Source organism: Physella acuta, unplaced genomic scaffold (assembly GCF_028476545.2).
Source record: "Physella acuta isolate Inbredline_101_S28 unplaced genomic scaffold, ASM2847654v3 ptg000585l, whole genome shotgun sequence".
NCBI lineage: Eukaryota > Metazoa > Mollusca > Gastropoda > Physidae > Physella > Physella acuta.
The window spans coordinates 301,758-315,648 of NW_026732104.1; the positions used below are offsets into that span (position 1 = coordinate 301,758).

At 31.7% G+C, this 13,891-nt stretch overlaps 1 protein-coding gene across 1 annotated transcript in view; it reads right to left on the bottom strand.

The window, feature by feature from the left end:
* Positions 1–13,891, bottom strand: part of LOC131947147 (uncharacterized) — a 63,368-nt gene that overhangs the window by 7,557 nt on the left and 41,920 nt on the right. Inside the window, exons 40-54 of the mRNA XM_059308255.1 lie at positions 13,594–13,650; positions 11,238–11,441; positions 10,651–10,834; positions 10,359–10,525; positions 9,797–10,012; positions 8,778–8,840; positions 8,432–8,588; positions 7,471–7,634; positions 6,902–7,147; positions 6,509–6,622; positions 5,428–5,737; positions 3,420–3,667; positions 1,504–1,617; positions 731–962; positions 158–345 (exon numbers count right to left, since the gene is read on the bottom strand). Coding sequence (XP_059164238.1) covers positions 158–345; positions 731–962; positions 1,504–1,617; positions 3,420–3,667; positions 5,428–5,737; positions 6,509–6,622; positions 6,902–7,147; positions 7,471–7,634; positions 8,432–8,588; positions 8,778–8,840; positions 9,797–10,012; positions 10,359–10,525; positions 10,651–10,834; positions 11,238–11,441; positions 13,594–13,650 — 2,664 coding nt within the window. The remainder of the gene's footprint in view (positions 1–157; positions 346–730; positions 963–1,503; positions 1,618–3,419; positions 3,668–5,427; positions 5,738–6,508; positions 6,623–6,901; positions 7,148–7,470; positions 7,635–8,431; positions 8,589–8,777; positions 8,841–9,796; positions 10,013–10,358; positions 10,526–10,650; positions 10,835–11,237; positions 11,442–13,593; positions 13,651–13,891) is intronic.

Here is a 13,891-nt window from a genome sequence, read left to right on the forward strand (position 1 = left end):
TTCTTAAATCAATTACAATGTTTTTGTAATTTTATATATCATGTTACATTTTTGCCACAATTATTAAAATAATAATCTACATTGTAAACTAATGCATTTTACTAATGCGATTATTTTAAACACACTTAAAAAAAGTTTAATAGCAAATCCAACATACCAACACCAATAACCTTAGTGCCCTTAGATTTCAGGTCGTTGATTGCTTGAATGGATGACTCGTCCTCAAAACCTCGTGACACTAGAACCAAATAGTTTGGCACTTCAGATCTGTCACCAAACTTTCCAAAGAGACTAGATGATGCCATCCTAATAGCATGGGCAGGCTTAGGATCTCCTTCAGTTCTCCTGTAAACATAATATAGTAGCCAGCACTGTATACACATTTAATTGGAAAATATACTACAAACAATGCTATGCTAATTTCATTCCAGTAGATTTATTGCTTTTTGTAATAATGTTGCAACCTTGTTTAAATAAAATAACACTCATATTAAAACAGATCATTTAAGAAATTTTTTTAAAAATTTCATTCTTTATAGATTCATCTGCTTAAAGTTTCATATCCATTAATAATCATATAAGAGCTGGGAATTTTCTCAATCACTTTCTCAAGTCAGTAACAGACTCTAATCAAAAGCCTATAAGGAATGAATATTAAAAAAAACAAAATATGTAAAAGACCATTGCAATCAAATCTGAACAAAAATTCAGCAGGTGAAAATGTAGCTACCTGAGAGAGCCAAACACAGCTTTAACCACCCTTCTGTTGTCTCCTTCTAATAGATCAAGTCGCATTCTGGGATATGAACCATACTCTACAATACCAACTCTATAGTTATCATTCCTGAAGGTCAGCCTGTTGGCTGTATCTTTCAAGAAACGTTTGATGGCTCTAAATTCTGGACCAGAGTTGTAGCGGGAGGCATCCACAAGGAACACAATATCTGCCTTTGTATTGCACTCTGAAGGGTGATAAAAGGTAGTTGTTATTATGGTGATGAAAAAGAACACAAATAGCAAATCGTACAGACAAGGTGTTTACTTCTAGTATTTCAAATGTACAGAAATAAAACTCAAGCAAAATTCTTGCAAAACAGCTAAAAAAAATTATATTATTATATTAAAAATGTGAATTATTATATTACTGTATTTTCCATATTGTGGGACAACGTGGCCAAGCTAACCCGACAAGTTTGAATCAAGGTTCAAGTCAGTAGAATGTCCCTGAGTTCACTCAGCTCACTTAGTGAAAGTAAAGGCGGCTGGGCATAGTGCTGACCATATTATCCCTTCTTATGCCAAGGTCACAGAAACAGGTAAACTCTACTTCATTTACCCTATGGCCCATCAGGTTCAAAAAGGGAGCTTTAATTACTTTACTTTTCTCCATATTAAATTAATTTCATTACTTTTTAATATATCAAAATGTGAAGTATTAAATAAAGCTGTACATCAGTTTGTCTTTGAATGCTTCAAACATTCCTTCTCAACTGTATAACATACCTTTCTCACAGTTAACGCCAGAAAATCCAGGCTTGCATTTACAGACATAGCCAAGTGGCTCATTATTGCAGTCGCCTCCATTCTGGCATGGATTGGGTTTACACCTGTCATCACCTGTAATAATTGGTAATCTAAAAATTGACTTCACTGCTAAAACAATTTTTTAAAAGAAATTTTTAAAAAGAAAGAAATACTATTCTTTTTTAATTGATTTCCTTGAGATTATGTTAATTTTATGACATGAATGATGATAAAACATTAAATGGTCACAAGGAGTATATATGTTGGATATAGATTTTATTTTACAACTGTTATTTCCTTTCATGGTGTTATTAATTATTTAATATTCATGCACAATATTAATAATTTACTATATCAAGTAAGTTTCAATGGCAAGAATATAATTCTTTTTCTAGAATGAAATTATCACTATCTCAACACAAAAACAACAAAAGGTATCAATCAAATCAATATTTATTGTTAAAGTTAGTTGGCCTACTTAAATAGATATAATTTTTGCAGAACTATATTAGTCATTAAGTATAACTATCTTCATTAAAATTATCAATGTATGGTTAATAAAAGCAATGTTAAATCAAACATGTAGTAGTTTTTGCATTAAAATTTTTGTTGAAATATATAAAAATATAACCACCTAGGCCTACATAAATGTTATAGCACACAATTTTAGTTTAGAAATTAGTTTCTTTCACAAGCTCTTGTAAGTATGTTATTTTTGTTTGAACAGGTTGTTATGTTTTTAATATATCAAGCAGTATTATTATTATTTCATTGGGTTAGACTAGTATTATCTTAGAAAACTAAAAATCTACAAGGCACTACAAACATAGAGTTTAATATGTGCATTGGTTCAATTCAAATGACAATATGAACTAGTAACTTTTCCAAATATCACTTTGTGAAAATTAGTGATAAAATTATGTGTGATGGGAAAAAAATTAAATTGGATGAGTTTTAAAATATTTATGTAATGTAAGGGAACTGTTGGGAGGTATATGGAGATTTCAGGGAATGAAAATTCAAACGGGTATAGATGCAGTTACAGTCATAAGGTCAAAATAATAATTTCACCAAAATAATTTTTTAAAAATCAATATATTTATGTAAGTTACTTAAAAAAATTAAGATTACCAAAGTTGTTAATATAAAAGCATTTAATAGAATGTAGTGCAGAAAAAGGGTGAAGTAGTGAATTTTCTCTTACATGAATGTAGTTGACAGTTTCTTAATTAAATAAGTCAGTTGCCAATGTGTTAATAGTTAAAAAAAAATTTCATGTCTAACACACGTGTGAAACTGACCCAATCAATTAGAAACTGCCAGCACATAATGCTAATGGAATGAAAAATGTATACCTGTTCTACCTGGAGATAATGAGATACAAAATGTATGATGATTATGATGGACAAATAGTGAAAGTAAGAAAAACAATTTTCCAACTTGTAAACATTTGTTATTGTTCACTTGATGAACTCACCAATGTATATACACAAGTAAAGGAAAGATGAAAATAATACAATGATTTGTTACATATTTGTTATATATACAAGTTGTAAGGAATAAGCAATTTACTTCATTAAGTTGTGAAATAGTGTATGTTCAAATTTATATTATTAAATTGGAGCTGATGAAATTTGTTTATATTAGATACTAACATTTTTAAAAAAATATTTTCTTATAACTATTATTATTTATTATCAACAAGATATTAATTTGGTCAATGTCAATATTTTAAATAAGTTAGACAGTATTTTGGTCAATGTCAATATTTTAAATTAATATGACAACAATTTGGTCAATGTCAATATTTTAAATTCATATGTCAGCGATTTGGTCAATGTAAATATTTTAAATTAATATGACAGCAATTGTTAGTAAAAACATCAACAACTTACGGTCAGTAACTGCCTCCAAAACCTGGTCCATTTGCAATTTCAAGTTCTCTTCATCTTCAATCTCAATGTATGAGATTTTCTGTGACTGAGCAATAAACTCAATCTCTGTCTTGTCTCGTACTGCCACAGCCAGGGGGATGATACGAACACCAGCATCAATGGTCAGCTCTATTTCAGCTGGGGTGATGTCACGATTGATCTCCACAGTGCCGTCAGTCAGCAGGTATGCAATGTTGCGGGCCTCAGGCCTGTATAAAGATTATTTCAACACTCTACTATATTTGGTGCAAAATTTTAGACTGAAGCTAGATAGTAGAATGTTGCGAGCCTCAGGCCTGTGTTAAGATTATTTCAACACTCTACTGTATTTGGTGCAAAATTTTAGACAGCTAGATAGTAGAATGTTGATAGCATCAGGCCTGTGTAAAGATTATTTCAACACTCTACTGTATTTGGTGCAAAATTTTAGACAGCTAGATAGTAGAATGTTGCAAGCCTCAGTGTAAAGATTATTTCAACACTACTGTATTTGGTGCAAAATTTTAGACTGAAGCTAGATAGTAGAATGTTGATAGCATCAGGCCTGTGTTAAGATTATTTCAACACTCTACTGTATTTGGTGCAAAATTTTAGACAGCTAGATAGTAGAATGTTGCAAGCCTCAGTGTAAAGATTATTTCAACACTACTGTATTTGGTGCAAAATTTTAGACAGCTAGATAGTAGAATGTTGCAAGCCTCAGTGTAAAGATTATTTCAACACTCTACTGTATTTGGTGCAAAATTTTAGACAGCTAGATAGTAGAATGTTGCAAGCCTCAGTGTAAAGATTATTTCAACACTCTACTGTATTTGGTGCAAAATTTTAGACAGCTAGATAGTAGAATGTTGCAAGCCTCAGTGTAAAGATTATTTCAACACTCTACTGTATTTGGTGCAAAATTTTAGACAGAAGCTAGAGAATTAAATGCTTCAATGATGTCATTCAAATATATTGAGCTGCTTTTTTTTCTTGACTTATAGTTTTATTCTGTTTGTTTACACTTTCATTCTTTGAAACCTGCATCAGATACCTTTAAACAAGACACAAACAGTTATGTGTTTTAGTAAGTCAGTGTCCTAGCTGTAAGCTTGAAGATTTTTATCCCCTAAAATCCAAAGTTGGAAAACTTAAGATTATACCAACAAAGGTCGAGAGAGGAATCTCAATGCAAGGTAACTCATGGTCTCTTTATGTAACACTCTGGTACTACACATCCTGAGGCTTTCACTACTCTTTGAGCACCTGGTGCAGTGGTTCTTAAACTTATTGGAGGTAGACAACGTCACCCGTTTTACATGCGCATTCACTGAATCCTTAATAGTTACATCTTCTGCACTGGTAAAATCTGATCGTGAATCCTGAGACTGACTCACTGAACCCTTGGAGTCCAATCAACCCCAGGTTAAGAAACACTGATCTAGTGTCTCCTAAGGCAAAAAGGAGCCAAACCCATGTCAGACTGTGGTTGAACTTTCTTGTAACAAAAACTTACATTAAACAGAAATCTGCAACTCAATAATAACCCACCCAGTGCTGAAGTAGGTGTAAACACTTCAGCTGTAATTGCAATGTCTTAATTTAGTTAAACTGGAAGTAAATTCAAGCTCAATCTAAACAGGTTAAGATATGTGATAAATTAGAATAGAAACTCCAAAATCAAACAACTGCTGCCTTGTAGTTTGTTCTTGGTTGGACAAAGGCTATGGAAGCAAATCCAAAAAGAAAAGCAGGCTGAAATCGGAGTCAATGGCCTCAATGGCACATAAGTAGTTGACATGTATCCTTAATTGTGATGGAGGCGTGGTCGAGTCGACTAAAGCTCATGGTTGGTAAATTCGAAAAAGTCTCAAGTTCAAACCCTCTTGCAGATAAGGCCCGATCCCTCCCAACACTAAAAATTAAGAACGAAGAAGAAGAAGAACAGAAATCTAATCTTATGAGTTTGTAATGTGAGTAAATTCCTTACCTGTCACCATTTCTAGAGTTGAACATCTGTGTGTTGACAACTCTAAAGGCCTCAGCCATGTTTGAACTACCAGGTGTGTAGCTTATCTCCCCTATTCTTCGAACCACTTCCTCCTCTGAACGGGTTCCAAGATTGAACTGAATCATGGCAGCTGAACTGTACTTAATGACACCAATGTTAATGGCGCAGTCTTCAATATGCATATCATCAATCATTCTTTGGGCATAGGTCTTAAGTGTCTGGAAAATGCCAGGTCCAACAGATGAAGAGGAATCCAATATGATGACAACATCAGAAGTTGGTCCACATTCTACAATAAACAAGCCAGAGTTTAATGGCTAAATAAAATAAAAAATTATAACAAAAGGGAGGGGTCGGCATGGTCGAGTTGGTAAAGCTCATGGTTGCTAATCCGAAAAGTCTTGAGTTCGAATCCCCGGGCAGATGAGGCTCGTTATCTAGGGACAGTTACTCTTCTAGGAGAGACAACTTCAAAATCAAACATCTGCTTCCTTGTAGTTTGTTCTTGGTTGGACAAAGGCTATGGAAGCAAATCCAAAAAGGAAAGCAGGCTGAAATAGGAGTCAATGGCCTCAATGGCGCATAACCAGTTGACACATGTACTTAATTGTGTTGGAGGGGGATCCCTTCCAACACTAAAATTAAGAACGAAGAGGAAGAAAGATAACAAAAGGGGAGGGTGTGGCCTAGTGGTCAAGAGCTAGACTGCCAACTCGAGAGTCTCGAGTTCGAATCTGGGTTCAAATCAGTGGAGCATCCCTCAGCACCCAGGTCTGATGGGTACCTAACTCACATTAGGGAAACAAAGGCAGCTGGGCATAGTGCTGACTATGTTATCCCTTCATATGCTGAGGTTTCTGAAGCAGATGAACTCTATTTCATCTGCCCCATGTGTCTTGGGCATGAACGGGAAATGATGATCAGAACAAAAGATGCTGTTTTTATATGATGTTCTGAAGTAAGCATCAAAGCAACATGATTGCTATTAATAATAATTAAAACTTAGATGGAATAACCATACACAGCTAATATTTATAGAAGCTACTGTAAAGATGTTTACCTTTTTCACAGTTTTGTCCATAAAATCCAGGTGGGCAGATGCACATGTAAGACTGCAGTCCTTCAACACAGTCTCCATTATTTTGGCATGGATTCCTTGAACATGCATCAGGATCTAGAAAAATAAACAAATGTTTCTGCTATGTTTAATAAACTGATTTATCAAGGTAGTTTCCTGTCATACAAACTTTAAATTAAAAAAAAAATATTGTAGTTTTTTTTACTTGAAGTTTGACAATAAAGCTGATTATTCTGGAATTTCAGACAATCTAAAAATAACTATCTTGAAAATGTAATCTTGAATATTGATGTTTTAACAATATAAAATGAATAAATGTTGCATGTTTAATACCTACCAAGTCTTTAAAAAATTCTTAACTGCTATACTATTTACCTGAGCATAATGGTGACACAATAACATGTGATAATTTGTACAAAGCTTCGTAGTCCATGACTTCAATCAAATTTTGAGCCAATGGAGGGGAGGTAATTTCTCTTAATTCATAGTTGCTTGTTACACCAATAGCTACTGTTATAATTGTGGTGCCTGAAGCTCTGATCCTTTTGGCCTCTGGGATTGTTTCCAAATGGTTAACATTGGAGTGTCCGTCAGTGATAACAACCAGCAGATTGGGATACCCTGGAAGAGAAATTAAATAGGTTTAAATTAGGGACAGCATAGTCATTAGGTCTGAAAGGGGAACTTTATTTTTTTTCTTATTAAATGAATGAAACATATATTTTGGTTTCATCATCATCATCATTCCTTTGTGGCCCATGGGGAGCAAAGGGCTGCAACCACATATTTTGGTTTGCACATGCTAAAATGTTTTGCTCATTCAAATATACTGAAATGAAACTTGAGCATATATTTTGTACTGCTACAGTAGTTGGCACTTTGGCCTTTTATTTTCTAAGTTCTACTGACTGTGATGTTTTGGAAAGATTTAAAATACTAGGTACCAGGTCTGTCTCCACCAGCTGCAGTAAACATCTCAGTCCTGACCCTCCTCAGAGCTTCAGCAGTATGGGTGTATCCATACACATAGGACATTTTTTGAATGGCTTCATATATGTCCTGCTTTTTATCATACTCCTTCAAATGGAACTCCAGACGTGAAGAGTCACTGAAAACGTAATTTATTTTTAAATATGAAGTTAAGAAAGTACCTAAGCACAAATCAAGGTGCGGTTGTGGTATATAAAACATATCATGCCAGATTTTTTATTTGCCCAAGAAGTTAAAGAAAACTGAACAGGCCATTCAAACCCATTGAATGTTTTAGTTGAAAAAAAGAGAAATGTTACAGCTATTTTGATCATATTGTACCATATGTTTGCATCATATTATATTAAAATGTAGGGGAACAGAACTAGGTAATTCAGTAGGTATCATACTTGTTTTATCGTTATATTTAAGTTGTTATCTGCTACTAATTACTACATTTGCTAAAATATTCTTCAATAGTTAATTTTTGTTTCACTTTTTAATCTAACAATCATGTCTTTGCTAAAGTAAACTAAGTAGTGTCACTTGACAAACAGATTTTTTTTTTTCATTTAACTTTTCTAAGAATAATAAGTGTCTTATGGTAATAAGCATCTTGTACAGCAAAAATATAATTAATGTAGTTTATTTTTTCTACAGTCAAACTATTATAGGGCTTGCTTTGTTTAAAAAAATCTTAATGAATTCAAGTATTACTTAAAAGAAATATCAGATAAAGCAATGCAAGTGATATATAAAATAATACTCTTGTAAGCCTACTTGTATTATCTTCTACCTTCTAAAATTCATTGTATAATTCTGTATAAAACAAAGTATTTTATAAAAGATGAATAGGGTCTAATGCTAAATCATTATCTTTATATTAATAATAAAAAAAATTAAAACCCAAGCTAAGAAGTAATCAAAGCAACTAACCTAAAGGTCATCATGCCAATCCTGAAAAATCCATTATCAATGGGCAGATCACTTATGGTGGCGTAGGTAAAGTTTTTCATTCTGTAGAAGTTATCTTCTCCCACACTGCCAGAGGTGTCAAGCAGGAATATCACATCTCCTTTAGAATTGCAGGTGCCTAGAATGATATTTATAAATGTTGATATACATAGGTAAACTACCTCACGGTATGCTATAGAGGAGTTAATTTTTAAATATCTTTCTTGCAAACCTTATAAACTTTACAAGTATTTAAATTCCTTATTTAAAAAAAAAATTCTTTTTTTTTAAAAAAGAAATATGGCTATGTTAAAAAGATTTTACATACCGGTATATGGTACGTGAACATATGGTGCTTGTGTGGTGGTTGTTGCCAAAACAGGTGGTGGGGCTAAATTATAAATTGTAATTAATAATACATAATAATTATTATTATTAAACTATAGCATAATTAAAGGATGAAGGATAAGACAAGAAACCAGAAAGAAACCAGTATAGGCACAATATAAATTAGGGTGTCGCAGAAGATTGTAGGTTTTAACATCATTCGATCAGACAGATGATGCTATACAGCTGGTAACAAAAACCCATTTAGAACAGTTGATTCCAAAATTAAACAACTGCTTCCTTATAGTTTGAGAGCTGGTTGAAATTAGAGTCAGTATGGCACAAAGTAAGTTGACACATAAATATGTTGGAGGGAATCCACATCCAATATTACAATTAAGAATAGAGGGAAAAAAGCTTAGCCATAGTCTAGTTCAAGTTATTATTCTCTGAAATTTTACTTCAAGCTCTGTTATTCATTTATAAGAAAACTATTTTAACACCAGGGGGCATTTAATTTTCTATTACCTTAACACTCTTGAGGTAGAACATAAAACAATTTTTTTCATATCATTTAACATGTGTTACTTATCATCTGCTCTAATTTATCCAATGTATTGGACAAAAAAAATTGCAGCAAACACTAAGCACCCACTGTCATCATTACAGACTCATAATCATAAAACATTGTACAATAAATTCAAATATTTGGTCTTTTTTCAACAGACTATAACTAAGGTAAAAAATGTTGCTCAAGCAACTACCTAACATAAAATCATCTCAGAAAAAAAGAGGTGAACTAGGAAAGTAGGAAGTAGTAGACAAAATACAATAGCGAATCTTGCCACCTTATATTGCAATAGGTGGCGTACAGAGTGATTACATACAAAATATCGTTAATGTAATAATAGAAAAAATCACTTAAATGTCAGAAATGATTATAGTTTTTATGCTTAGTATGAGAAGCAGGGCCTACTAATGCTAATACATAACTGTATTCTTCTGTAAGGTTATACATACCATTTTCCATCCTATATTTGTAAAGACCAGGTAGCTCCAGCATTGAATCCTCATTAAATATCAATGTTCTGAAATCTTCAAGAGGCTTTGAGCTAATCTCATCAATCTCTTCACTGTTTCTGAAGTTAAGACCAACTGTAAAAATATCTGTTCCTATTCCCCTCAGCCGATATGCTGCAGCATAGCTATCTTCTGTTTTCAAACTCTTTTCTTTACCTACACAAGGAAATTATAATTTAAGCAAAAATTCTTTACCTAAATAAAAAAGTTCTTGGAAAAGTAATAATTTATATTTTTAGCAACTTTTTCCAACAAAAAAATGCTAAGCACATGTAATAAAATTAAATTAAACAAGAATGTAACAGGATTTTTTTTAAATTATAAACTTTTAACAGTCTAGTTTTTTTCTATATTAACTCATTAATCTAAGACTTGATTGTAAATTCTAATAGTGAAATTAACAATACTACAACAGGATTAGAGTAATGTAAAACCAAAACTGAATATTGTCAGTCATAAAAAATGTCAAATATAAAGGTGTATAATAAGTAGAATAAGTTACCTGTAAGTAAAATCACAAAGTTTCTGGCCCTAGGCCTGTCTCCATTAGGTACTGTGAACATTGACCTTCTAGCATAGTCAAAGGCACCACCAACATCTGGGTCACGGTTACTTGGGGAGTTTGAAATACCATCTAACCCAGCAAAGACTTCATCATTGAATCCATATCTGATTTATTAAAATTAAAAGTTTTATTTTGGTCAACAAGAATGTTACATATTTTTAGATAGTACAAAGATACTCACATGATTGAGAATGATGGGTTATAAATATCAGCCCAAAAATGTCATTACCTGTTTAGGTTGAATTCAGTCTTTGTTCTCTGGCCAAATGTCATACCACCAACTCTCCATTCTCCTGATTCAACATCAGCTTCTCTAATAAAATCACGGACAAATTTCTTCATCCAACCAAATATTTGGTTATTAACTGTAGCATCCATCATAAACACAACATCTATGCCAGTATCTTTGGTCTCTGTAAATTTTAATTTAATCATTATTATTCTTTAATAAACAAGAAAGAAATATTACAGATATCTCAATTAAAATAAAGCATGTTATTTATGGACATAAATATTAGTACAAAGCTATATTAGGTATGCTTTTTATACTTTAGGCTAAAAGAATACTTTTTTCTATTATTTACTGTTAAAATTTTACTTTTCAGTCAAATTAAAGTATTCTTTCAAAACCTGATCATCAATAGATGAGATTTTTATAGTTTCATTAAGGCCATGTCAATAAAGTGTGTCAACACTAATTTGCTATTAGTACAAGAACCCCTATAGCTGATACTGACATAACTTCTGTTACTGTTTCTTTCATTGCATTTACATAACAAAACAAAAAAAGATACTTGATTAAAAAAAACGACTAACTTCTTATCCTTGGTGGTTTAGTTGTCGTAGTTGTTGTTGTAGTTGTTGTCCTGGGTGTGGTTGTCCTTCTAGTGGTTGTGGTTGTTGTTCTGGGTGTGGTTGTCCTTCTGGTGGTTGTAGTGGTTGTCCTAGTTGTGGTGGTTGGTCGTGTAGTGGTAGTTGTTCTCCTTGTAGTTGTAGTCGTTGGCCTTGTGGTTGTTGTTGCTAAAACAAAATTTCAAGTTTTATATTACAATTCAAATTTAATAAATTTAAACAAAGTAAGATTTACATTGCAAAAGTTTTTCACAACTAATTTATGTATATTATTTCTTTTAAAAAAAAAAGATAAAATAGTCAAATCTGGTTAATTAGAGAACATTTGATTGGACAGGCTGATTATTCTGGTAGAATAGACCAACAAATTAATCTAAAGATATATGGTTACATAAATATGTAACTATTCATGTATTTGAACCTAAATCGTGTTTAATCAAACCAGTCCGGTTCATTCACAAAGTTGGGCTTGTTGTCTAAATCCTCCACCATATTCTCACTTAAGAACAAAGAAGAAGAAGAAGAAGAAACCAATGAATGTGAGAGAAAATAGGAAGAGCAGAAAGCAATATGAGTGATGTAAAACCTTTAAAATAATCTTTTATTTCTCAAGTGTAATTATATGAATCACAAAAAACAGAGAAATTGTGTTATTTTAATGGTCACTACTGTAATATTAACAAGCTTATTGCTTCCACAGTTATCAAATTATAAAACATATCACCACTGTTATGCTTCAAAGAAAGTCAACTGAATATTTTTTAGATGCTTTAAGTGGCAAAGTTTTGCATCACAGAGCACTGTGTCTCTCTTTCTGTCTCCTCATGATGAAAGCCAAACAACAGTTTCAGCTAATAATTTAATAAATAAACTTTGATGTTATTTCCAGTTTACAAAGTTAAGATGCAATATTAGTTTATGTATAAAATGACAATTATGTCAGCCTATTGCTTGTAACATCTTTAACATAGTGTATGTTCATGAAATCAAGTATTAAGATCAAAATGATCATGCCCATATGTAATCTAATTAACCAGAATTGACTATATAAATATTAAATACATTTTTTTAAAAATCTGAAAACATATTAATTTGAAATGAAATAAGTTTAACAATAACGTAAGCCTTTTATACATACAATTAAAAGAGAAAAAAAAAAAAAAATTTAATGAGACATTCAATTACATGCAGATGTGGCAAGTGGAGCAGTTAGTATAATTATTTTAACCAACACATCATGCATTTACGATAAAAAATTTTATTTATATATTCAGAAACTATGTAAAAAAAAAAAAAGAATATACAGTATTTTTAAAAATTAAAAGTGAGTGCCAGGCATGCATAAAAGTGAAATAAAAAAAATTGCAAAAACATTTATACTTTTAAATTATAGTTTAGTGAAATAGGACAAAGATTGATAACTTGATAGTCTCAAGTTTTGATCCTGGACTTAAGTCTAAGAGATGTCCCAGACTTCGCCCAGCTTTGATGGGTATATGACTCACATGAGGGAAACTAAGGCAGTTGGGCAAAGTGCTAACCAAACTATCCCACTGTATTTTCCTATTCATTGAAACAGATTAACTCTACTATATCTGCCCCACGTTTCTTGAGCAAGAACAGAAAAAATGAGGGTGATGGTTTACAGATATCACAGCAAAATAAATTTATTAAAATTGCTGAATCAGCTCTTTCAAATAAAATATTAAAACCATGTTTACTGAAATATCATTTAAATCACTAAACTAAAGTAAGCCTAACGTTTCGAATGTAGAACTCAACTTCTGTAGGAACTACGAATTATTTTAAAAAGATTTATACAGCTTCCATTTTTCATACTTAAAATTCTATGATAAATTCTTCAACACAGACCACTAAAACAAATGCAACTAAAAATTAGTAGGCAGTGAAGCCACAAAACTTTGCTCAAGTTTATTTGGCTTAAAAAAATATGTTTTAGATGTGATTATATTAGTGAACCAATATAATAATTAATTTATGGCAGGTTAAAAAATAATTTAAAAAAATTAAAATCAACAAAGCTCTAAAAACATTCACAAGATAATTCAAACCAAATAAATGTGAATTCATAAATTTAGATCTAACTTTACTAAGCCCAAGCAAACTAATTGTAATAAAAAAAACAATGTGTTTATTTTGTAATGCAACAGGAGGTGAGTTAATGTGCCCTTCAGTTCAGTGCTCTCTAGGTAACCAAATTAAGCCTTGCAAGTGACTAAAAATAAAATTTCTATAAAACAGTGCATGTGGTATGTTAATAAGTTAACTAAATGTGATTGATATTTTTTGTCTTTCATACTTGTGGTGGTGGTAGTTCTCGTAGTAGTTGTAGGACGAGTAGTCGTTGTAGTTGTTGCTACAATTTCATCAAATTAGTATCATTATGTTTAATTACAAACGTAACGAATTACTAAGAAAATAATTTAATTACATCTTAAAAATCATACAAACGAACAAACATAAACATCCTTGGTATAATGAACTAACACTTTAAAAAGACAGATAACATAATTAACTGATTCACTTTTTAGTAGTTATATAGAGACAGACAATACCTACATGCTATATTATAATAGCAAAATTTAATAATATTACAC